Genomic DNA, 26,705 nt, shown 5'->3' on the forward strand with positions numbered 1-26,705 from the left:
CTGGGCTGCCCGGCCCACTCTGCGCACCAACAGCCCCTTCTGCCCCCCCCCTATAAACTGTGCCAGCGAAAGTGCCCCCAATCCCTCTCCTCCACGAGCCCGGCTTCCCACCGAGACGGTCCCCGCCACGAGCCCGGCTTTCCAAGAGGGCTGCCCTGCCCTTCCAAAGGTCCTAGGACAAAAGGACGAGAAAAAAGTGGTGGCCAGAACACAGATTTATTTGGCATTCGATGACACAGTTCTCACAGCATCTTGAGGGGGACAAAAGGATTAGTGCCAACTGGACAACAAAAACCAAACAATCCAAACAATTAAACTCCCCTCCATGGAAGCAAGAGAGAAAGCCTTGAAGACATCTACGGTGCCCGATTCTGGTTCAGGAGACCAGAATCTCTCCTCCACGACGGAAAGGCATCAACAACCACACAGGGGTCAGGACAGGAGAGACAGCGGCAGGGCAGCCCCCTCGCTCTCGGCCCCCGGAGCAAGCATGGATGGTTGGCATGTGGGGGGGTTCGACTTCGAGTGACCGGGTGAGTCCATCTTGTGCAGAGTTCTGCAGGCAGAGCATGTGGGAGAGAGGGAAAGTGCCTCGTCCCTTTCTGGACCATACAAGCCTCCCTCCCCTGCGAGGAACTCCAACCAGCTGGGACCCTGCAGCCTTTCAGGGGTGCGAATGGCCGACGTGCCTCTGCCCAAGTCTTGGCAGGAGCCGTGCATCTTGGGGGTTCCCACGGGCACAGCCTAGTGTGCAACATGGCCAGAGGGCGCGCCTGACTCCCAGGCCCACCCCATGGAAGCTTCTGTACACTTACTCCAGGTGGTCCCTGCTCCGACAAGAGCAGGAGGCAAGAGGAACGTGGCTCCAGCCTCGGTCACTTCTGAGGCGCCCCGGCGCCACCTGTCATAGCTCTGGCTTCCCCAGGGTCAGCCAAGCCCCCAGGCAGCAGCCCTGTGGAGACCCCCCCCAGCCCTTGTACCCTGGGCAGCTGCTGGACAATGGGGCGGGGCAGGGCTGGCCTGGGCACCCAGACCCTCAGCCCCGGCTCGGAATGAAAGGCACTCGGTGCGTGGCCTCAGGAGGCCGCGGGGCTCGGGCTGTGGGGGGAGGGAGGAAGTCTCCAAAGCTGACTCTACTCTCCTGGACCGCAGCAGCCCCTGGAACCCAGGACTACGGTCTTGACGGACAAGAAGTCATTCCATCAGGGGAGAAAACACTGGCTGAGGACACCCATGACGGAGTATCTGTGAAAGTGCAGGATACGAGTGATTCTGAATGGCACTGCTTTGTGTTAGAAGAAGTGAGGAAGAAGTCTCTGTCCCCGAACCATAGACACCCCAAGGGGGAGCTACGAGGGAGGCTCACTACCTACGGGACTCCCGCCAGCCCCGGGCCACTCCGCTCTCAGAACTGCTTTGGCCGGGCCTCTCCCTGCAGGCCTCTCTTGGGCCTGCCCTCACACCGCCCGAGACGGACCTCCTGGCCTTCCACACTCGGGGCTCCTCCGCGGCTCAAGTTGAAAGCAAACAAGCTGACCAGCGGCTTTCACAGCATTTATTTCTGGAAGAGACCTCGGAGATCCCTGGGCCCAGCGCGCTCCGCGTGTCTCAGAGTCCGTCCATCCGTCCAAGGGCCCGGGAAATGCGGGCAACACCCAAGGGAGAAGCACCGAAGGAGCCGGCGGACGGGCCCCTCCCCAGAAGAGGAAGGGTCTGGCCAGCTCCCCAGCTTCCCTCAAGCACACCTCAATCACATTTCGGAAACACCAAAAGCTTTCTGTCTCTAATGAACAACCAGAACGAGAGAGTAAATGTGCAAACAGACGATGCCATCTTGTTTTAAAACACAAACTCCCCCCGTTGGCCTTTGGCGAGAGGGAAGAATGAGGCTAAGAGCAGACCGGCCGGGCCGAAGAGTAAGAGCTTCCCAGAGGAAGCAGCGGAAGCTCCCCAGCTCCGTGCCCCACGCCGGGGCGGGGGGGGTGCGGTGGGTGTCAGCCCCCGCTGAGGGGCACAGAAAGAGAAAAAGGAATTTAAAACCACATCTGCACACTCCCAAGAACTCTGCACTGCAGGACAAAAGCAACTGGGCCCACCAACACGGAACGAGAGGAACGGACAGCCCGGGGGAGGGAGGAGTCCGAAGGAGAAGGGCCGCCCCGCCGTGGCTGAATGCATGAATGAAGGAAGCCCAGGGTGGCTTCCCTGGGCAGCCCCTGCTCCAAGCCCCGGCCTCGGCTCCCCGGGGCCCCCCATCACAGCCGCCACACACACACAGACACACACCCGCACCCACACACACTCGACCACCCGTATAAAACTAAAGGAAACACGGTCAGTACATACGATGTATAGAAAATGTTGAGATGTGCTCAAAAGTGCACAAAACCCGCTTTATTATTCCTACTTGGGCAACACTTGCTGTCCACAGGCTGGGTCTGTCCGTGGCTGAAACAGAGCCACGAGAGAGCGCGCCGGGCCCACAAAGTCTCCCTCCATCCACCGGTGCTCGCGGCAACAACATGCGTGTGTCACGGGTGAGGAGGGGGGAAGAGGCCATGCCGGGAGCATTTCCCAGACTGGGCCCGGCGTCCAGCCACCCCTTCCTCAGGGCAGGCACCTCAGGCCTGGGAGACAAGGTGGGCTTCTGAGGGGGTGGGACGAGGGCGCAGAGTGATCCCCGAGCATCTCCCCCGCACCGGACAACCCTGAGCTGACCACGTGCATTCATTCACCTGTGACTGGCCTCTGGGATCACCTTCCCCTGCCGGGAGGCACCAGCCTCCTCCCAGAGGCTGTGGCGGCCCTTGAATCCCCCCAGAGTCCCTAATGAGGTAACCCACTCGTCAGCAGGAAGGGGAAGGTCTCATTAGAAACGGGGAGAGGCAGGGGGGACAGAGCCCAGCGATCCCACCGCTCGGACTGTCGGCCAGAGAAAATACTGAGAGGTCCAGGATCCGAGGGGAATACCGCGGGGATGCTTCTGGTTCTAAATGAAGAGAGAGCTACCCCGTCACCGAGTCTCCCTCCTCCCCCGCACCCTGCAAACTGAGGGCTACCCCAGCAGAAAGCACGCATCTCTCAGGGCCCCTCCAGCCCCTGAGAAGCCCCACAGCCATTCCTAAGAAAGAAGCTGCCATCGCCTCGCAGCAGAAGGGGCTCCCCTGAGCGAGGCCCTCGGGGGCTCATGGCAGAGAAGGGACCTCGGTTTCCAGAGGAGGCCGCTGAGGCTGGAGGGCCCACGGGGGCGTGACCTGCCACGCGTGCTCTGGGACGCTGGCCGAGAAGCGTTTCCAATCAGCCGTTCCCCTTCTTAGCTATTCTCAGTCGGGTCAAAACGCAGGTAAAGGGTGACGGACCCCAGGAACGGCTAACAGGCAGCCGGCCCCCTTCGCTCTGCCCCGAGGGCCCGGGCAGGGGCAGCCACTCTCCTCTGCCCACCTAAGCGGACGCTGGGCACCAGCCTGAGGAGGACGAAGCATCTGTAGGCCGCGTGCCTGCCTCTCACCACCCCAGGAGGGATCGGACTCCGGCGGCCGCGGTCCTGCCTTCGAGGCCTACAAAGCCAGACTAGGTGGATCCTCTTCTGCTATTCCTCTGCCGTTTCGAGATGGGCATTCGGCCGAGGACTGGCACACTCCCCGCCTGGGCCTAGCGGGGCCTACGCTCCCGTGTGAGCATCGCTACGTCCCAGCTCAAGTCGAACGTCCCCCCAGCCGGGCCTCCCCGTGGCCTGTCCTAGGGACATTTCCAAGGACTCTACGGGAGTGACCCATCCAGGGGAGTCCACCCCCTCCTGGCCGCCAGCCTCAGCCCACTCTCCGCCACCCCCACTCAAAGGAGTTGGCCCGTCCTCCGCCATGCCTGGAGAAAGCGAGCCAAAGCCAAGAGCGGTGACCGGAAGGCGCCCGAGTTCCGTCCTCTTTCCGCCCCTGCAGAGGCCCGTGGGGCCTTCCTCTCGCCCACCCTATTTACACAATAAACCAGGCCGTGAATGCCCGGTGAGGGCCGAGCGGCAGCCACGCCAGCCTGCAGGGAGCAGGCAGAGCGGGCGCTTCCCTTCGGAGCTCAGCCTCGAGCCGGGCTCTTTGTCCAGTTGTGTGCAAACAGGGGCTCCGATTTCTGAGCAGCAGCCTCGGCTCTGCGCTCCTCTAGACGATGGTATTGAGAGAGCAGAGGCTGGGCCGGCTGCCCCCCAGAGTTCCCGCCCGCCCGCTCTCGCTCAGGGGCGTGTCTGGAGGCACGAGGAGGGTGCTGCTATCGGCCGAGTCGTCCAGCTCTGCGGACAACGGCCCCACCGAAGGAGGGAGAGGCCCCTCGGCGAGTCCGGGAGAGGCATCGCTGTCTCCTAGGGAGGGCGGACTGCTCTGAGCCGGCTGAGCACAGACGCCATCTAGGAAAGGAGAAGAGACGGGTGGTGAAGAAGCCGGGCAGTGTGAGGGTCAGCAGCCCCAGGACACTCGACGCCCTTCCCATCACCTCCTGCTACTCACAGAGGAAACCATCGAGGCCAGCCTCGCCCTGGGAGGCAGCTACCTAAAAACATGGCGGCCGTCCCCAGAGCTCCCTAGGAGATAGACAGAGTGGCCCAGCCGCAGCCTGCAGGGTAAGCTCCTTTGCTCTTCCTTCATCTCCTCCGCAGGGACGTTCCCCTGGCCTGCGCCTCAGGAAGCTGGTGCCCACGCATCACAGCTTGGCCATCCCAGGGGCCCGGGACCTCCATGCCACGGCGGAGGGCCTTGGGGAAACAACGGAGGCAGGAGATGCAGAAGGAGATTGCTCCTCTAAGGAGAGCTCGGCCCTCCTCAGCCCTCCCTTCCGGCTCGCCAAAAGGAGATTCCAACTCCAAGTAGATCCTGTGAGGAAGGAGCCAAGCCCTTCCCGAGCCTCAGCCAGAATCCCCGGAAGCAAACAGACCTTCCTTCCAATAACCCTGCCAGGCAGTCAGCAACTGCCTTATTATGTCCATCTCCACACGGGAGATGAAATGAGCTGCTCACTCCCTACACCTAGGGGTACAGGAGCTCGGACCCAGACCTGGACCCACATCTTGTGACTGAGTGTTCTCAGAGGTAAGAAAATACTCCCCAAGTCTGATCTTAGCGAGCTCAGCTGGACCAATAGATGGATTTTTTAGAAGCCGGAGCTAATGACGCCCATTGTCCGAAAGCTGTCCATCCATTCGGGGTCAACAGTTCTCACATGAGTAAAGAGGGATTTCAGCCTAAATCGAACAATCACCCTTTAGCCTGGGTATGAGCCTGGGCTCTTCCCTTAACTCTCAGCGAGACCTTGGACAAGTGGCCTCACTTCACTCTGCCTCAATGTTCTACCTGTCCTTTGGATGTATGCTATATCGGTTGGTAAGGAGAGAAAGTGGCCCAGCTTCTACTCAGCCACCATCTTGACCCGGAACTCAATGTTCTACCTGCAAGGCGAGAGGACTCTGAAGATTCCTTCCTCAAACTCTCAAACCCTGCAGCTAAGTTTGGTCCCCAGAGAGAATTAGAATGGCCTACAGTGGATGCTCTAAAAATACGACCATAACAAGGTCACATCCCACATCTCTCTCTGAAGAGTTCTCAAATGCAATCGAGACCCTCGGCTTGCCCCAACACTGCCATCGAGTGATGCAGGCAGCACCACTGAACTGACTTCTCTTGACTTACTAAAGGGAGGCACCCCGATGGCAAAATACACACGTGTGGGAGACTGAGTCTTAGAAGCAGCTTCCAAAAGCCTAGCTGGGTGTCCAATCTGGCTCAAAACAGGGTCCCAAGGGGATGCTTTTTAGGTGGGAAAATGGATTGATATGGGGTGAGGGGATAGAAAGGAAAGAACTAGAAAGAGACAGAGTAAGGACCTAAGAAAAGAAACCTCCCAGCATGCCCTGGAATCAATTCTCTCCTGAAGAACATGCTTCAGAAGCCCACAGAAAATGTTTAGTGAGAACAACATTCCACCAGAGGAAGAGGAACAGGAAGGGGGAAGGGAGAGGAGGAGGGGAAACAGGGACAAGCAGTGGGGAAGAAGAGGAAGAAGTTAAAAAGCTGACAAAAATAATTAAAAGTACATAGAGCAAATTGTTCGTCCCCTTCAATTCTAAATTGCTTAAAGAATAATCACCCCAAGAGGTAAGAAAAGGAGCCCCTGGGAGAGGACCAAGAGGTCGTCGATCCCCTGTGCCCCACTCTGACCCCACAGTGTCAGCACCTGATGGGGCGCAGAGGGCACTGCTGGGGTCAATGGAGGCTTCGTAGGGCGGCGGCGGGTCATCAGGATGCTGGATGTCCGGGTACTTGTAAGCTGTGTACGGTGGAGGAGGGTCATGGAAGTGAAAGGCTCCACCTTCTCCATCGTCTGAGAGATGCAGGGGAGTAAGGCCAGTCCCGAAACCATCAGGGCCATAATCAAAGCCTGGGATCCTCCGTCCGAGGTTAAAATGATGCACTGTTGGACAGATAGGGAAAAAAAAATCACTAAGTGCCATCCTCTGTCCTTCACTACTCATCCCATCCCAAAGACTGCTACTGTTCCGAAGGGAGACGGGCCACAGAGAGGATGGAAGATGAGGAAAAGGAGCCAGACAGTCAAAAATATTTATAACAGTTCTTTTTGTGGTGGTAAAGAATTGGCAACTGAGGGCAGGATGCTCAGGAATTGGGAAATGGCTGAATGAGCCATGATCTATTAATGTGGTAGATTCCTGTTATAAGAACTGAAGGAAATGATGCAGGTTTAGAAACCTAGGAAGACATGTATGAACTGATACAGAGGGAAGGGGGCAGAATAAAAAGAACAACTGATATAATAATATAGAAAAAGACAAAGAAATCTGAAAGCCTTAGGAACTCTGATCAACACAAGGACCCACCACAATTCCAGGTGTCTCCTGGTAAAACATGCCACCTCCTTCTAGAGATACACACGATGGGCTCAGAAGGCAGAGGAAGGCCTAAGTTTTTGGTTTGGGACATGTTCAATGCAGGAATTTTAAGTTGTTTGTTTTTTTTTTAATTATTCTAAACTATATAATAGATCAATGGTTCCCAAACTTTTTTGGCCTCCCGCCCCCTTTCCAGAAAAAATATTACTTAGCGCCCCCTGTCACATACTATCGCCGCCCCCTTACATTGATTTACCACTCCCAAATGCACCTGTGGCCATCACCACTCCCCTGGAACGCCGTAGCACCCACCAGGGGGCAGTGGCGCCCACTTTGGGAATCACTGTAATAGATTTTTGCTTTTCTTGCTTTCACCATGGAGGAAAGGGGAAAGGGAAGAAAGAATTTGGACCTGAGAATGAAAAGGAATTTTTAAAAAAGAATATCTGTAGAGTCCACCAATCCCCTTCTTCTACAGATAAAGATACTGAGGTCCCAAAAGGTAAAGAGACTTACCCAAGGTCACCCAAGTAAAAGCAGCAGAGGCTACTTTTTTAAGGATTTGAACCCAGATCCCCAGACTCCAAAGGCTGGGCAGCCCTTCCAGGGAGCCCTGAAGTCTGCCTCCTCCTTCAATAACAAAGACCAGGAGCCCAGGAGGAATGGACTTTATCAAGTTCAGGAGGCAACCACAGCCTGGGAGTTGTGTTGGATAGCTTTCAACAGTGACCCATCAAGTCAGTCCTGCCCCCATGCCCTCAATTCTCAGTTATTTGAGTATCTATGAGCCTGAGAAGGTCAGACCACCCCACTGCTCTCTGGCATCTTGGGAGTCTCTGATCCAGGGCAAACTCCATGGAGACCATCATGCCTATCCCTCCTCAGGGGTAGTCTTGTTGTATCATCCTGGGGCTGAAGAAAAGGCCTGCTCTCCTTGGGGACTCCTTGCACTCCTCAAACATACCCCAAGAACCAGATCTATTGCTCCCTGGACCAGCCAGGACTCTGGTTAAGGGGTCAACATGAAATCAACATCCAAGCTCGGACCTAGGGCTCAGTTGTCCTAGTTGATGAAGGGGAGGGAGTAAAATGACCAGGCCATGACCACTAAGAGCCTGATGCATGCATGGCCTCTCCATTAGGCCTTCCAAAAGGGTATCTCACTACCAGTCTTCCTGGCCACCTGGACTGGCTCAGCATCAGAAGCTAAAAGATTTGACACCCACCCTTTCCTGTTCAGGAAATGATAATCAAATAAAGGGCCTATCCAGGAGCTGGGGCACAGTGTCCCTTGCTATTAGAAAGTGTGTGGCATCTACTGTTCTGCGGTTAACAAATTTTCCCTGTGATTTGAAATTCGAATCAGATTCAATGGTTGCCAAAATGAAAATCTCCTTCCTTTTGGGGCCCCTTATTCTCATGAACCTCACCCTGCCCTTCCTTTGGCCAGGTCCCAAATTCCCAACTACCATCCACCTTCCTCTTGTGCATTCTGGAAGCCCAGATCTATTATTTTGTAAATAACATTTCACTGCTCTCTTTTGTTTATATATCACCTACATTTTCCACTGGATTCCTCCCCCCCCACCTCTGCCCAGAAAGTCATTCTTTATTTAAAAAAAAAAAAAAAAAGGAAAGCTCATCGACCAATCAAAAAGCACCCATGGCATTCTTCCGCCATGCCTTCTCCCAGACTCCAGAGCTCAGACACCAGGGCCCCTGAGTGAAGAAGCCAGGCAGCATTACCTCCTATCTCTTCTCTGGAGCCAAAATTGCATCATTGTGGACAGTGTGGCTCCGGGCATCGGGCTGCTCAGAGTTTCTATGTCTCATTGGCATCTCTGGGGCCAAAGGTGGAGACAGCTACTCCCCAATCCACTATAGGAAAACTACCCCTCACATTGAACACTCTTCCTCTCGTGCTTCCATCTCCTGGAAATCAGAAAGTTGCTGCTGCCAGAAGTTCCTGCCCTGCTGGCTGCCTCCCTCTTCTCTGGCACTTCTCCCCCGTGCCCACCCTGGATCCTCACTGCCCCTGCTGCCATCACTCAGCAGCAGCATCTCCTGCTTTGAAGTTCATTCTACTGTTCTGTCTCCATCCAGATGGGATTCTCTACTAGCTTCCAGGCAGGCTGTCCTCTGCCTTCCTTCTCAAGGAGGGCGGCATCTCTTCCACAGCACTTATCCTTGGGGACTTCATCGGAGACCCCAATGTCTCCTTGGGTTGGCTCCCGCCACCACCCAAGTAATACACACACAATGGTGCCCACGCATGTCTCCCCTCCATGACCCAGATCAGGGCCTTCCTTTATCTGACCACAACTTGCTGCCCTTCTATCTCTCTCACCATGCCTCCAACCTCCCTGTCTCTGTTGCCAATCCCTGTCCTCTTGGGGCTCTACATTCTCCACCCCAGAGTCCTCCCCAATCCTCACTCTCACCTCCTATAGCCATCCAGTTCCCAAATCCTGTTAATGCTGTTCCATGACCCGTCTCTCCACTTCTCCCCACTCCTACAGAGGTTTCCCTTGTTCAGCCATTCGACCCTCCTGCCTGCCTTACCTCCTGGCTACCTGCTTTCTCCTTTCTAGCCCACCATCAACACCAGTGATTCTCCTTCAACTCAGGTTGAACCAAGCCTTCTTGGTTCGTGCCCTTCTTAGTAAGCTGTAGGGGCTCTCTGCTCCTAGGACATGATGCCAACTCCCCTACTTGGTATTTACTTTTCTATTCTTGGCATTTCCCTTCACTCCTCTCTAGCCATGGCCAACAGGTCTCAGTAGCCTTCTCGCCCTGTGGCCTCCTCCTCCTCCTCCACTGTGAGCAAGGCCCAAGCCAGAAATGCTGCACCAAAGCTCTGTAGCTGTGGTCACCAGGCCCCGGGGCAGGCATGTCTTCCTTGAGCTTTTCGCCTCCCGTTAGACTAGAAGCTCCTCAAAGCCAGGGGCTGTCCGGCCTTCCTTCTTTTCTTTTATATTTGTATCCCCAGCACTTGGCACAATGCCTGAACGCTTGGTATAAACCTGAACCTACTGATGTAAGACCCTTCCCAATCTGGCTCCACCTTCTCAAAAAGAATTTCACTTTGCTCCCCCACCTTGCTCCAGTCCACGAGCCTGGGACGGGGCCCTTCCCTGACACCCCATCCTGTTGCCATGTCCTTGTGCAGGCAGCCTCCAATACCCTTCCCTCTCCTGATGGCCCTCCACCTCTAGCCATCTCTGTGCCCTTCCAAGGCACAACTTCATACCGGAAGCCTTCCCTGACCCTCTATCTCCCACCCCAAATAATCTTATATTCTCTCTGTATGTATTTTGTTTGAGCTGATCTGTGTAGCTATTGTTTCCTTCTGTTACAATGGAAGCTCCTTGAGGGCAAAGCCTTGACCATTTTTCTTGGTATCCCCAGGGCCTAGCACAACAGCCATTTCACCAGTGTCTGTGGAGTTAAGACTAAATGAAATGCTCCTCAGAGGGAGGAGAGGCCTTGGCTGCTGGCTCGTCCTCTCGGCCCCTGGGATCACCCCCAACGTTCCGGCTACTTACGGTTTGCCCCTATCAGTGACTCGATGCGTTCTCGGCGTCTCTGACGAAGCCGGTGGACCATGAAGAGCAGGAGAGACAGGATCAGGAAGGAGGAGATGCAGCTAACAATCAGGCGCATCCCACTCGCCATGGAGTCAAACAAGCTGCTGCCATCTGCTGCCACACAGAACCAGAGTCAACCAGCGTGGCCCAGGACCTCGCCATGGGGGTGTTAGCAGGGTCTGTCTCTGTTTCTGTCTCCTCCCACCCCCTCTTTTACACACACACACACACACACACACACACACACACACACACAGTGATACATCTCAGGTGGGCACCAATGACTTACATTGCCATGTGTAGATTTTGTCCCATAAAGTGGAGACTCCAAGTACAAATATGAAGAAGTGTTCAAGGAAAGAGGAAGCAATGGGAAAGGCACCAGGGTTCACTTTCCCTTCTGGCCCTTGTGGATGTGCCGAGCCCAAAGGACAGTGCCACAGAGCAAGGCTGGCTCCTCAAGGGCAAAGGGCAGCACAGTGGCACGAGGCCATCTGGTCATCATTTCTGAGGATCCTCTCAGAAGGGGTGACAGCGCAGGACAAGCATCTCCCACCACCGACCCAGGTTCCCACAGTCCTGGCGTTGGGCTTACGAGAGGCTGTTATACCAGGCTGTTTGCCTATGGTGCTTGCTCAGGCCTCTAAACTGAGGCTTTGCCCAAACAGTCTGTCCTCCCAGAATGATCTGTAGCTTCTCTTCAAGTCTCCTTTCTACTATGGTTTTAGCAGCTCCCATTCCTATAGGACTTCAAGGCTCATCAAGGGTTTCACTGAACTATCATTTTTAAGAAGACAAAAGTATGCAAAACAAACGGCTTTTCACCAACTAGAGAGGAGAACAACAGAACCTCAGTGGGGGAAGGGGACATGGTATCAACTCTGGGAAAAACTGCGGCCTGAAAGGGGAGCTCCTGCTAATCACCAGCCAGACGACTCTCCTGAAAACCCAGCCCCAAGCTTGCTCCAGCCCACCAAAGCCTCCTGGGTCAGCCTGTTTCCAGAAAGTGCATTATTAATGTGCCTTAAAAGCAATAGCTGGGCTTCTTCTGCGGGTTCTTCACAAAGACTGTTCAAAGCCATTCTGGAACACGCCGAGTTCCCTTAAAGAGGCCCCACGCCTCAGAAGCTTTGCTCTGGTTCCCACCCAAAGCTGCACGGTCTGGACACGACACCACTCACACCTCTTGTCTTCTAGTAAATACTGCTGCCTCAAAAGTAAATTTCTGTTGGAAGAATCCCACTTCCTGCTTGACTTCCATTATAAAAAGTAAGAGATACTGCTATGGAGAGCCTGGGTGAGACATGGAGATCCAGTCTTGAAAAAGAGAATGCTTTGTAGGATATCTCCTCACACAAGCAGCTGCTCTCCATGATCCCCCCCAGTCCAAAGGGCCAGCTTTTACCATTTCTATTGTTGTGAGGAAGATTAGTTAGTAATAGTGTTGGACCTAGCAGGAAGGGCTAGAGGATTCCAAGATGGAATGAAGGAGCAGGAAGTGGGCTTGTGCTCTGAGAGAGACTCCATTAGAGGTTGGCACAAACTGTTGCTAGCCCTGGGAAATCTCAGAGTTAAGGACACCCTGCATCCTGATTCCCTGGGATCCTGAGTGGTGGAGGCTTCAGCAAGTGGACAAGACCTGCAGAGATGCACCAAGTGGAGGAGGAGTTTGGGATCTGGCGGACAGCACCTCAAGCACTCTCTCTACTTGGGTACCTTGGACCACCTTGGCTCTTGGCATCCTGTGATCATCTGTGGATTACCGGGAGAACCCTCAAAGCCATCCTCAGCCCCTTTAGCTGTGCTGGTCAAACCTGGCTGGAACCAGGTCTGAAGCAGCCTTCCCAGTGACTACCATACTGCTCCTTTGAGCCCTGCCTGGCCTAGATCAATTAGAATTAGAGTAAGACAAGTCCTCCCCTTGCCCCTGTGATTTGCCCTTTAGATTTTTAAGTGCCGAATCCCCCATCCCACCTTTATTTAGTTAATCATAATTAAACTGTTAAAAACCTTTACCTTGCCTGCTGGTTCCAAAGACCCTGGCCTCCCTATCCTGGCTGGTCCTGTCTCTCCTTCAACCCAGTGTGTGTACCCACAAGCCATTAGGTCACATTTTACATCCCTGGTGCCCCACATCTTTTTTACACTATTCTCCCAGCTCCTCGATCTCAGCTCTTAGCAAGATGGACTGAAGTAGCCATGTGGCTGGTAGGGGCCACCAGCTAACCTAGCATGAGTGCACTCTAGACAGTCTATGAACTGGCCACCATGATTATGCCACATAAAGCAGTGTTGTGAATCCTATGAATTTAAACAGCCTAAATGGCATTTAGTTACAAGGAGTGACATCTGTAGCTGTTGTGACTGTTGGAATTAGAACAGATCTTGGGCCAATCCTAGAATGTTAAGGCTCCGACAGCCATGAAAAGTCACACATCAGAGGGCTCCTGATTACTCAGTGACTTGCTAACTCTCTAGAATCCACATTCCCCATGTTGATGCCCATACATCTTCTGAACTTTGACTCCTTTCTCATTACTTCCTTCTTAAGACCTATAATAGGTGTTCCTCCCTCATTCTTCCTTACCTCACTGGAGGAATTCACCTGGAAATGGCAAATTCTTTAGCCAGTCCTACCTCAGGCCAACAACCAGCCCCAAACAATGCAGGCGAAAAGCTGGAGAACAGAACTTGGCCATCAGTGGTTGCCTTATCCATGAGGTAGGGCAGTCTGGACCACCACCCCAATAAAATCCACAAAGATGGTAGAAGATCAAATGTGGGGGACCAAGGGGTTAAATCCCCCAAACTCTCCCTCCTCTGTCCTGTAAGGTCACAAAGAGGACACAGTTGCAGAGAAGAAAACAACATAACCTTGATAAAGATATGGAGGTTAGGAAGAAATTCCCTCCCTGGCTCCAGATGCCAGGCTCTAGTCAAAAGTATTTTTGTTGACTGTTTGATTCCAATAATGAGCTAGCTTGGTATAAGAGGGACTGCTTCTGGCTCAGAGAGCAAGCAGAAGCTTGAAGTCTGTTGGAGGAGAGTATGATGGAATGAAGACTGCTAGAAGCCTGCTGGCACTAAGTGTCATCTTTTTAACCCTTTCGTGTTACACTGCCCCCATCCTTAAATAAGACCTCAGAAAAGCCCATTATAATAGAAAATCATCAATGTCAGGAAGAATGCAGGCAGACAGGAATGCTGATACATTCCTGGTAGAGCTGCAAATTGCAATATTTGTGGAAAACAATTTGGAGTTGGGCAAGAAAGTTCCTCATGTGTTGAGACTCTTTGACCTTGTGATCCCCCAATGGGGTTTATATCTCAACAAAGTCACTAGAAAGGCATATTTCTAAACAACGCAGATGAAGTCAGAGAAGCCCAGGATGGCTTGAGGACACCCAAGAGCAATATGTACCCTGATGACAAGGACACAAATGAAAGTAGTGCTGCTCCAAGAGAACAGAGTTTCAAGAGAACACACTGGCTGCCATCCATTCCTGAGACTGATTTTAGAATATTCCTTCTCCTTTCTGTTAAGGTACAATGCCCCTCTGCTTTGTTTCCTGAAGAGAACGGACCAGAGGTTTGAGGGGACTGGGAAGTGATATGTTAAAGACAAAATGGGTTAATTTAAAGAAAAAGTTGGGGGCAGGGACAGCGAGATGGCACAATGGATAGAGAGCCAGGCCTAGAGATAAGAGATCTTGGGTTTAAATTTAGCCTCAGACACTTCCTAGCTGTGTGACCCTGGGCAAGTTACTAAACACTCATTGCCTAGCCTTTTACTCTCTTCTTGGAAACCATACTTAGTATTGATTCTAAGACAAAAGCTAAGGGTTTTGAAAAGAGAGAGAAAGAGAGTAGAACTGGATGGAACTAAAGAATTCAGGTTGGCCTTGCACACAAGTGGAAGGTTCACAGCATGACCTGAAAGACAACTAGCTCCCCTTCTTATTTATTTATTTTTATTTAGAATATTTTTCCCTGATTAATGAGTTTTCCCACTCCTCTCTTCTCCCCTCTCTCAGAGCTGTCAAACAATTCCACTGGGTTATACATGTATCATTGTCCAAAACCTATTTCCATATTATTCATATTTGCAGTAGAGCAATCTTTTAACACCAAAACCCCAATCCTATCCTTATTGATCTACATGTTTTTTCTTGTGTTCCTGCTCCCACAGTTCTTTCTTTGGATGTGGATAGAGTTCTTTCTCATAAGTCCCTCAGAATGTCCTAGTTCAGTGATTCCCAAAGTGGGCGCTACCTCCCCCTGCTGGGTGCTGCAGGATCCAGGGCAGCGGTGATGGCCTCACTTTTTTTGTATTACATTCTATTCTGAGTTCAATAAATAGTTTTATAATTTCCAGGGTACTAAGTAATATTTTTTCTGGAAAGGGAAGGTAGGCCAAAAAAGTTTGGGAACCCCTGGGCTAGTTCATTGCGTTGCTGCTAGTAGCAAAGTCAGTTACATTCAATAGTGCTACAATGTATCAATCTCTGGGTACAATGTTCTCCTGGTTCTGCTCTTTTCACTCTGCATCAATTCCTGGAGGTCTTCCCAGTTCACATGGAATTCCTCCAGTTCATCATTCCTTTCAGCATAATAGTATTCCATCACCATCAGATACCACAATGTGTTCAACCATTCCCCAATCAATGGCTCATTTCCCCCCTCATTTTCCAATTTTTTGCCACCACAAATGGCTATAAATGTTTCCATACAAGTATTTTTCCTTATTATCTCTTTGGTAGCCCCCTTTCTATGGGAAGAAAACAAGATGTATACCAAAAAGTAGAAAGTTTTATTTATATTTAAATAGATGTATATGTAGAATGTATATACATGTGTGTATGTATGTGTCTGTATACAATACACATGCCTAATATGTACTAGGAACTTTGGAAGGGAAAGTACTAGAGATGGAAGAGAAGGAGGAGAGGGAGACAGAGTGGGAGGGAAAGAAGGAGAGGACACAGAGGAAAAAGGTCTTTCTTAAACTGAGTTGAAATCTGTTTTCCTAAAATTCCTAAGCCACCAAATCTAGCTCTACTCTCTGAGGCCAAGTAGAAAAAGATAAATACTACTGCTGCATGACAGATAGATAATTGCAGGCAATTCTATTACTTCCTTTCGGAATTCTGGCCCTCTCCCCATCACTATCGCCTCACCAACCCCATTTTCTCTGGCCTAGATTAAATGGTTTTTCTTTTTGTCTTTTTTTTTTAACCCTTGCCTTCCATCTTAGAATTAATACTAAGTACAGGTCCAAGGCAGAAGAGTGGTAAGGGCTAGGTGGCTGGGGTTAAATGACTTGCCCAAGGCCACACAGCTAGGAAGTATCTAAGGACAGATTTGAACCCAGGTCATCCTGATTTTAGGTCTAGAGTTCTATCCACTGAGCTACCTAGATGCCCCTCCCTAGTAATTCCAACAATTTTCAGAGGACCTAGTTCCAGTCCCATCCTCATCCTAACTGGAGACTTTGGTCCATTATTCAGGGTCTGCCATGGGATTGCACACACAGTGTTGGGCCTAAACCAGCTGCAGAGAAGCCTGCCACTGGGACAAAGCAAGTTTCTGACTAATGTTTCAACATCATTTGCATTACAAGATGCTAATGACATACTCACCAGCACAGAAAAGAAGCAAAGTCTGTGTGGGAGCAATACCAGCTGTCCTCAAATATCTGAAAAGGGTTGACTTATGGAAAAGTAGACCTGGAGGATGGGGAAGAGAGCTCAGGAGAGCCAGATTCAGGGGGTGTAAGGAAAAGCTCCTAAGTCTGAGTCACAGGACTGGCAAGATGGCAAATGAATTGCTTTCTGTGAACTTCAACCCAAAGGAAAGAAATTATTCACCAGATGTTGAATAATTACAGTTAGCTTAAGAAAAGGCAGAACTGTACTCACACCCACAAGATAAAAATCTTATGAATTACAAGAGAATGCTAATAGAGGTGCCCTTCCCAACCCCCAATCTCCATACACCAAAGGCAAGAAGCCCCCAAGAATGGCAAGTATATACTGATTCCATACAGAGGAGGAAATGGGCAGGGTGGGTTTGAAGGGATGGAAACCCAACTGAGGTCGGTCCTGCTCTTACTCAGGCTGAGAACACAGGCCAGGAACTCCTAGGGAAGGAGGCAAAGAAGTCTCACAGTCTAGCCTCAGGGGCTGTTCACCAATAAAGGGGAAAGCAAATGATGGGAAAATCAAAGAAAAAAAGTCTGAAACAACAAACACACCAAGAGAAAAAAATCTCCAATAAAAAGCCAAGAAACAGACAATGAAAGCTATGCCAAAATGGAATGGCTTGGCTTAGGAGGTGAGAAGTTCCTCCTCCCAAAAGTTCTTCAAGTAAAGGAAAATACTTTGGCAATCTTAAAGTGCTATAGAAATGTGAATGAATAGTGGGAGTCAATATCATTGTAGATGTTAGGATTTCTGGACATGTACGGTACACACAGGTTCTAATATATAACCAACGAGGCACTCGGCTGAAGAATAGGACAGTAAAAAAACGTCATCAGGGGATTGTATGATAAGGTAGAGAGGGTGGGGCTGGTCACATAGAGAGAAAGAAAGGAGACATCCCACAGGTGCCCTCCCAATGTCAGGAGAAAGCAAGGAAGGTGTCTAGAACTGAGGGCATGGACCCCACATGGCAAACTTATGGAGGGCATGCCAAGAGGAGCACAGCATGAACAGGAACAGGCTGTCATCTGCATCGCTGGAGGAAATTCCGGAATCAAAGAAATCTCAGGGCTATTTGATAGAGCTTTTGGACACTGGGTCACACCATCAAAACTTTCGATGTGTCTATTCGCTGGCTTTGGAGAAGCAGGTAATCAGAATGAGAAGGGACCTTACTTAACTATCATTAAAAGAGATCAATGGACAGAGAGACGGATGAAAAGAGACAGATGCACAGACACAGATAGATGGACAGATCTCAGGCATAGCCAAAGAAAGGACTCTAACATTTGGGTGTGTCCTCTCTGGTAGATTTAGGAAGGCATGGCTAAGAATCACATAAGATGAAAAGAGCCATAGGAGTCATTCTGGGATCTGGAGGAGAGAGCTCAGAGCCATCCACATTTTGTAATAAAAGCAATATTTCCATTGTTCTTGATTCTACAGGTATGATCTGGTGTGATCTCCCATTAGATTAGATGTTCTTTGAGGGTAGGAATGAAATTTCCCTTCTGAAACTCTCCACAATCAAGTCAGGTCAACAAATATTTATTAAGCACCTACTATGTGCCAGGTTACAGTACTAATCATTGGAGATACAAAGACAAGGGAGTTCCTGAGAACTGCCCTTAAGAAGTTCACATTCTAATGGGGAAACAACATGCAAATAACTGTAGACAAAGACCTAGAATCTTCAACTTCTGAGGGGCCAATGCTCCTAGAAACCATGCAAAAGTCAAAAACAGAAATGTGGATACAGTGAACCAATAGGAAATAGGGGGTTAGGTTCTTACAGCCACCAAAAACTGAAATCTTCCACTAGGTTGCCAAAAATAGACTTTCCTAACATACAATTCTTGATGAGAAAACATTGTGATAATATGCCCTTTTCTAACCATAAAATGCAGTACAAAAATAAAACTAATAACATGCAAAACATGTTTTCTTGCTAGCAATTCTCTAGAATTCTGTGACCTTTTGAGCTAATATCTCAATAAAGAATACATTCACTTCAGACAATATTTACTTTTCATAACCTACATGAAACCTACAGTGCCATAATTATTGTACAACAAATAAAATTCTTTTTTTTTTAAACCCTTGTACTTCGGTGTATTGTCTCATAAGTGGAAGATTGGTAAGGGTGGGCAATGGGGGTCAAGTGATTTGCCCAGGGTCACACAGCTGGGAAGTGGCTGAGGCCCGGTTTGAACTAAAATTCTTAATAATAAAACATTTTTAAGCCAAATCTTATCCTCCACTATGTCAGATGGTGGTATGAAGGCATTGTACACTATCATTATACCTTAGGTAGGTATTAAACCTACATTTTAAGAAGCTCGCTTTGGCAACTGCATGGAAGATGGACTGGAATGAAGAGAGACTTGAGTCTGGAAGACCAATCGGGAGTCCAGCTGGGAAGCAATGATGGAATATCTCCTTGTGTGAGACCAGTCACGAGACCAGTGTCACTAGATCACAGAGTACATAGAGGAGGGGGCAGGGTGACTTGTAAGGTATAATTACACTACTATAAATCTTTCCATCTTGGCCACTCTTTGAAGACCAAGGGAGACATTGCTGAGCCTTTAGCTGCTGCTGCTGGAAGACACAAAGATGGTGAAGTCTCAACATCGCCTCTGACACTTTGTCTTTTGTAGCTATTCCAGTTACTGCATAAACTTGTACACACATTGCCTCTCATTTTTTTCTCTACTGCACCCATCAAGAATGTTCTTGGTTGCCAATGTAAAAGTGAAAATGAGGTTACTAATAAAATCACATAAATGCTTGATGTGAATGCTGAGGACTGACCCTGTGTGTGTGTGGCCATGTCTAAGATCGGCATGGCATAGATAGGCTAGATCTACATGACCAGAGGGAACACCAGAATCAAGGAAAGCACAGGCCTATGTGACCAGTCTCTATTCATCTATCTTTCTACTGTTTATGCCGGGTCAATTAGAGAGGAACAACAGGAGGGGAGGCACCAGCATTAGAGTAACTAAGACGGCTTCTTGTCAAAAGTGAAATTGGAAGCCACGGAATCCAGAAAGTGAAGTTGGGAAGGGAAAGGAGCATTCTAGGCAAGGGGCACTGTCAGAGAAAATGTCCAACCTCTGGAAATGGAGGAACAGGCAAGAAGTCCCTGATCCTGGATGCCAGAGCACCTAGGGACAAGGAAGGGGTAAGATGACTAGAAAGGGGAAGGGGCAGATGACGAAGGACTGAGAACCCAGCAGAGAACTTCACAGTTGATCCTGGTGGGGAGAGGGAGTCACTGAAACTCACTGAATAAAGGGATGGCACGATCAAACCTACGCTTTAAGCAGCTCACTTTGGCAGCTGCGTGGAAGATGGACAAGACCAATCAGGAGTCCAGATGTGAAGCGATGACGGAGTATCTTCTTGTTTGAGAACAGTCAGGAGAGCACACAGAGGAGGGGACAGGGTGACTCGTAAGGTATAAGAAGATGGCAAAGTTAGGAGGGGGCCAGATTACAAAGGGCTTCAAAAGCCCAACAGAGGGTCTTTTATAGAGAGTCACTAGAGTTTCTTGAATAGAGAAGTGTCATGGTGAGATTAAAACTTGAGCTTCAAGAAGCTCACTTTGATAGCTGAGAGGATGATGAACCAGAGTGGGCAGACTAGAAGCAAGGAGGCCAACCAGAAGGCTATTTATTCAGCCTTCAATGTGGGTGCCAAGCACCCTGCTTTGTCTCCTGAGGCCTTTCCCCCAGTGAGGCTGAATGAGGCTGGCCAGCTTGGTCCACTGAGCCAGGCTGGCTGCCAGGGCCCCCTCCTATTTTCCAACCACATGATGAGAGAGCTCCTTAAAATAGGCCTTTTTGTGGTTCACAGGAGCTTGAGAAGGGAACATGTGCAAAGGTTACATTTCCCATCAATTAGCTGCCTTTCTTTGACGGCATTCCAAATTTGGGGAACAATTCGTTCTTGCCAATGGGTGGAAGTAATTGGGGAGTAGACAGGCTCTTGGAGTTTCATTGGCTTACCAGCTCAGAAATCTGGGTAGTCTCAAAAAAGCTGCCCATTAGAGTTAACTAATTAACTATTAATGACTTCTCTAAAAACCATCACTGCCATAATGAGAAGCATTTACATAGCACATTAAGGCTGGCAAAGGGGATTACATGGGTCAGTCCAGGGGTGGGTGCTATTATTATCATTCCCATCTTACAAGTGAGGAAACTGATGCAGAGAAAGGCTAAATGACTTGCCTGGTGTTAAACAGCTAGTGAGTGCATGAGGGAGGATTTGAACTCAAGGTCTTCCTGACTCCAGAACTAGGGCTCTACCCATGGGGTCCCCTCACCACTACAAGAATTCAGTTGTCTGGTCCTTGAAGGATTTAAAAGTCTAGAAGCATACCCTTACCAATCTTCCACCTATAAGTCAATACACAGGAGTTAAGGGTTTAAAAAATTAAAAAATAAAATAAAAGTCTAGAAGCAGAGTCGTAAGACTCCTCCTGATTTGGCACACTTGTTTTAACCCATAATACTAGGTGAAGAAGCCACTTGGGCATCAGGCTGGCATTGATTGGGATATGATAGGATGAATGCTGAATTTGGAAACGCTATTCAAGTTGAGTTCCTGCTACTGTGGGTCTTGGTTCACTACTCTGTAAACTGAAGATGATAATCCCTGGCCCTGCCCTTCCAGGCGGGCTTGTATGTTCCAGTTCCTGGTCTTCAAAAAGAGATCTAAACCCTATGCTCTGGTCAGACCAGAAAGCCATTGAAGTGCCTTTCCAATTCCCAAATAGTGGGAGTCTGGGTGCTGGCGTCCTAGAGACATAGGACAAACCCAAATCTAAAAGGGGAAAGATACGAAGGCAGGTCACCAAGAGACAAGGGAGGATGAGGTGAAGTGCGAAGGAATGGTGGGCAAGAAGCACTGACTGAGCACGGGCGTAGTACCAGCATTGTGCTAGGTACCGAACGGTCTGATCCGAGGGCTGGAAGAAGTCTGAGGAGAGGGATCACTGAGGGATCACTTCTCTGCAGGAACAGGGAGAAGGAAGGAGGACAGGAAGACTTCAACAGACGAAGATCTCTGGAGGAAGTGAGTGGAGAGTCTATTCTAAGCATGGGGTGTGGGCAGGGGAGCCTCGGGGAATTGGGGGCGAATATCGTGATCAAAGGCATGGCAAGGCATTTGGGGAAGCAGAGTTGGCTAAAACGTGCCATCGTCAGTCCATTGTTCAGGCTTCCAAAGTGTTTTAGGCTTGTGATCCCCTTTAACCCTTACCTAAGCCTGGGAGGTTCGTGTTCCGGACCTCGATCTGCCCCTACCTGGGGATGCTCTCGTGTCATTGCCAGAGTGGGGAGAGGTCACCCTCCCAGCCATGGTGATCAGTGGCAGCAAGGCGACTGGAGCGCGCCAGCCTCTGAGGTCTCCTCTGCATTCCCTGGCCCGGTACTGGCGCCTGCCATAACGCTTATCAACAGGGATTAAGAGGGAGGCGGCTGGCCAGAATGAGGACTGACCAGTTCCAGCATTGCTCATCAGCAGCTCATACCTCGTGTCCTTCCAAATGAAGTCTTTGGCATTAAGGGATGGTTAGGGGTGGGAGGATGAGGAGGGCTGAGCAAAAGGAGAAAGGCCAGTTTTGTCAGAAAGCTCCACATCCCTCATCCTAACAGCCTCGAGCGTTTCCATAGTGCCACCAAGTTTGCAAAGGGCTTTACAAATACTGCCTCATTTGCTCTTCCCAATAACCTTGGGAGGGAAGTGCTATTATCATCCTCATTTTATAGCTGAGGAAACTGAGGCAGTCCCGAGTGAGGCGACTGGCCCAGACTGCACAGGTAATAAAGGGACAGAGGCAGGATTTGAACTCTGGCTGACCAGGTCCAATGCTCTAGCCACTCCAATGACACTTAAGCTGCCAGGGGAGATTTCTTCTGTGTTCTTTAGTTTCTAAACTGACTCGTGCCACCATGGAAAGAGCCTTGGATGACCTACGCTGCCTCTGTCTGTCTCGATTTCCTCTATAAAAAGAAGACCTGGCCTAGATGGCTTCTGAGGTTCCTTCTCACTCATGGTCCTATGAACTCCAATTCAACAGAAAGGGGGGGCGGGGAGAAGCGGAAACCCAGCCACCCTTTCTACTCCACTAACACAGACTGGCTTTCCTTTGGCTAACGAAGTGCCCGGGGCTTTTCTACACTGGCCACTTTCCCCTTACACTCGTGAGCACATCCCATCTCCATCCCACCCCCCTCAAGTCTGAGTGTTGCAGGTGGCTGCCTTTTAAAGAGCTGAGCGTAAATGGGGAGGCCTGTCCCCCTCCAGAAACAGAAAGAGCCAGGTGACCAAAGGATTACTCTTCAGTCCCTTCATGGCAGACAGACCCTTCGCAGCCAGCAGACTGCCATAATCTAAACAGTCATGAGAAAGGAAGCCAAAGAATCATAGGAGAACTTCAATGAAGTCCAGAAACCCAAGGGGCTCCCCTGCTGGGAACTGCTCCCTCCCCTTGAAGGCCAAGCGGCACTTTTGGGGGATGGGGGACGGGCCGGCTGGGCTCTCCAGAGGCTGGCCTCTGACTCCAGCTGTCTGAAAGCTCAGCTACCAACCTGGCAAATGCTGCTGTCTTCAGCCCATATCGATCTGTGGCTGCCTTTGGGAGACAGCACTCTGGCTTCCCCATTTACAAAACCTGAGCATGGAGCTATGCGTGCTTTCATGGCCTCCCTTGGAATCCCTCCAAGCAATTCCTTCAGAAGTCATTTCTTTGATGAAGTTAACAACAAGCTCTTCCCCACAGCCGGGGGGGTCTCCAATGAAGCTCCTAAGCAAAGGATCCTGGTGGCCGCTAGTTTCCCTGGGACCGCTGCAGACCAAGCATCCTGCTCAGCCCCCAGGACTGAAGCCCCCGTGTGTCTCGGAATCCAGGGGCCTGGCCAGGCAGCCAGTCTCTCCACCCCCTGCCAGCCGCCTCTTCCCAGGTTGCACCCTCTCGGAGAGCTTCCAAAGAGCCTTGCTCCCCTTGCTACACGGGAGTTCTGAGCTCGGCATCAGGGTCCTGGCTCGGGTCTTTACTACCTGTAGAACTTGAGGTGATGCAGGGAACCTCTCAAGGCTCAGTTCCCTCAACTGTAAAAACAGGAGCCTGGAGTGGAGGGCCTAGAAGATTCCTCTGGAGGGTCTAGGAGTAGGCAGAGAGAAGCGGGGCAGGGCAGAAGGAGGCACCAGGGGCAGGCCTGCCACGGAGATTCCGCCAGGGAGCCTGGGGAGCCAACTTTGGGGCTCCTTTAGTGGATAGTGTGCATATAATGAAGGGCAGCGCCAAGGACCACACAGGAGGGCTCAGCCAAAGGAGGAAAGGAGAGGAGTCAGGCAAGCCGGCCCCTTCTGCTCAGGGTGGGGAGGAGACAAGTGCTTCCTTTCACTGCCCCTACAAATAGACACAGTCCCTAGTATGCGGTACTGCTAGGTGAGGCAGCAAGAGCACAGCTGGGTAAAGCAGTTACATGTGGAGTCAGGAAGCCCTTAGCAACTAGCCTAACTTCCTTCAGTCTAAGTTTATCCATCTGCAAAATGAGGGAAAAAAACCATCACCCACCACACAAGGCTGCTGTGAGGCTCAAATAAGGTAGTACATGGACCATAGGAATATTAGCTAGGACTGTGGCAGGCCTTTGTGCCCGGCCTCATCACCAGGACTTCCCAAGAAGGGATCAGGGAGGAGCAAGGGAGCAGCCATGGTCAGCTTCGTCCTTTAGGGGCTTGGGGGAGAATGGCATCCACCTTAGAGCTATCCAAAATAAGAGGCCTTCCTTCCATCCAGTCATCCATCATCCAGGAACTCCTCTGCTCACTTGGGAATATCTTCCCTTCAGTCTGGTATGGTTATGCCAGTCACAATCGAAATACATAAAAACACAATCATACAACCTGAGAGTTGGAAGGAACCACAGACACCACCTAGAGAAAGATCTTGGAATGATGAACTAATCGCACGGCCCCCACGAGGGGTCATCCTACCTTGGCTTGAAGGCCTCCAGTGACGGAGCAGCCAACTAGAGGAAGTTAAACAGCAGAGAGAGCATTAGACTTGGGGATCGGTTCAAATCCTATTTTAGACACAGCTCAAGTTGTGACCACCCATAGTCTTTAGACACTTCTCCTCACCCTTCGGTGAAATCAGCTTCCCTAAAATTTCTACCAAGTGCTCCTAGCTCTACCCTCTGGGGCCGTGCCAAGCAGATCTAAGGCCTCTTTTACCTGACAGTTTTTCCAACAGGAGGAGACAATGGTCATATGATGTGTCAGTCTTCTTTCTGCCAGTGCTTAAGAGGGAAGTGTATATCCTTGAACATACATTAACCAAAGAGAACAACTGAATGAAGCACACAATTTTAGCAATCTAAATCCCCAAGAAATAAAAAATCCAAAGAAGTATAAACATGAAATAAACAAAACTGAAATTTTAAAAATAGCTTCTTGAAAACAATCCCAACAAAACTGATAAATCATTAACTTATTTGATTTTTTTTACCTTTTTTTTCTTTTTTTTTTTTATTTTAAACCCTTAACTTCTGTGTATTGACTTATAGGTGGAAGAGTGGTAAGGGTAGGCAATGGGGGTCAAGTGACTTGCCCAGAGTCACACAGCTGGGAAGTGTCTGAGGCCGGATTTGAACCTAGGACCTCCCATCTCTAGGCCTGGCTCTCAATCCACTGAGCTACCCAGCTGCCCCCAACTTATTTGATTTTTTAAAAAGAAGAATCAAGCAAAATAAAAAATCAAAAGGGAACTCACAATAAGTAAAAAGGGAACAAAGAAGTTTCTCAGAAACTATGATGCCAACTTACATGGCAATAAAACTGAAAACTTAAATGTTTACAAAACAATATCCCAATGTCCCAAATCAGAAAGCAAGGGAAATAAGCCATAAATTAACTCTGAGGGGAAAAAATTCCAGGAGATTTGCAAGTGAATTAAAGCAAGCACTAAAGAACAATTAATCTCTTAATATGTTACATAAACTATCTTTAAGCTATATAAAGAAAGAACTCTTCTAAGCTCTAGGAAACATCTCTAGATGATCTTAATTCCTATAAATGATCAGAGGATATTCCAGTCCAATATCACCAATGGAAAATGAGGTTAAAAAAAAGTGAACAAAAACAACCCATCAATGATAGATGCAGAAAACATCATAGGTAAGACACAGTTCTCATTTGTTTTAACTTAAAGAACAGGAATACGAGAACCTTTGATTTATTTGATTTTTTAAAAAGCATTTAACTAAAACTGAGAGTTTGCATGGTCTGTAAAGGAGAAATATTGGAAGCTTACCCAATAAGATCAAGAATGAAGTGAGGAAGCCCACTGTCACTGTTACTGTTTGACATAGTACTAGAAATATACTGATGAGAAAATGAAATCAAAGAAATAAGCAATGGGGGAAAAGTGGCTAAACTACCTCTATTTGCATATGAAATGATGGTTTACTCAGAAAACCCTAGTGAATCAGCCAACAATCAGATCAAAATTCTTTCAGCAAAGGAATAGGATACAAATTAGATTCTTTCCTCCAACCACAAATCACCAGCAGTTCTATATTATACTTACAAATACCAGGAAGAAGAGAAAAAAGATGAAAAAAATTTTAAACCAAATGAATTCAATACCAAGTTGCAAATAAACTATTCTCAGTGATTAGCAAACAACTGGACAAGCTGGGTGTATAAATGGAATGGAATGCTTAGTGTACCATCAGGAATGATAAATATGAATGCAAAGCAAAGGGAAAGCCTGTAAGAAATGATACAGAGTGAACCAAGCAGAACCAAAAGAAAAAAGGTCAAACACACACACACACACACACACACACACACACACACACACACACACACAAGCCTCAATAAATGAAAGCTTTTGTTTTTAATCTTATTTTTCTTACTATTACTTATTCTTACATCACCTTCATTTCTGAATATTTTCTTCTCTCTCTGACATTCCTTATAACAAAGATTATTTAAAAGATGAGAAAAAAAAAGTCAGTTTACCAAACCCAGTGAACACACATCAACGTGTCTGACAGTGTGCACTGTATTTCATAATCATGCCGCCTCACCTCTTCACTTTCTCAACTTCTAGGTGGGGTCAGGCTTGGTCATTATAAATTGGCCAACATTCAGTTTCATTTTTTTCCTTCTTTCCACAAGGTCCTCGTGATTACTGTTCTGGTTCTGTAGAGACGACTCTGCACCAGTTCACATAAATCTTTCCAAGCTTCTTTGAAATCTCCACATTAGCTTTTAAAGCCCAGTAATATTCCATTCCTTTCACATACCAGGACTTATTTGGCCATTTCCCCAAGGGATGGGCATCAAATTTGTTTACAATTCTTTGCAACCACAAAAAGTTTTATTATGAATATCGTTCTGTCTTTACAGCCTGTGGGGTACAGTGGTACCTCCAGGTCAAAAGGAACAAATGTTTTCATCACTTTGAAAAATCCTATTTCCTAATTGCTTTCCAGAACATTTGGG

General features: G+C 49.2%; 1 protein-coding gene across 4 annotated transcripts in view; it reads right to left on the reverse strand.

Annotated features, from left to right (window-relative positions):
* Positions 1-200: 200 nt before the first annotated feature.
* The window catches only part of DGCR2 (DiGeorge syndrome critical region gene 2), a 95,372-nt gene continuing 68,867 nt past the window's right edge, over positions 201-26,705 (reverse strand). For 2 of the 4 annotated variants that reach the window (XM_044674461.1, XM_044674488.1), the window contains 3 exons: positions 10,432-10,587; positions 6,214-6,450; positions 2,377-4,393 (listed from right to left, as the gene is read on the reverse strand). In XM_044674461.1, the coding sequence (XP_044530396.1) occupies positions 4,152-4,393; positions 6,214-6,450; positions 10,432-10,587 (635 nt within the window). In that variant the 3' untranslated portion in view covers positions 2,377-4,151. Of the gene's footprint in view, positions 557-2,376; positions 4,394-6,213; positions 6,451-10,431; positions 10,588-26,705 lie in introns of those variants that run through there. The other 2 variants (XM_044674478.1, XM_044674470.1) reach the window with 2 other exon arrangements.

This window comes from Gracilinanus agilis, chromosome 1 (assembly GCF_016433145.1).
Source record: "Gracilinanus agilis isolate LMUSP501 chromosome 1, AgileGrace, whole genome shotgun sequence".
In the NCBI taxonomy this organism is placed as follows: domain Eukaryota; kingdom Metazoa; phylum Chordata; class Mammalia; order Didelphimorphia; family Didelphidae; genus Gracilinanus; species Gracilinanus agilis.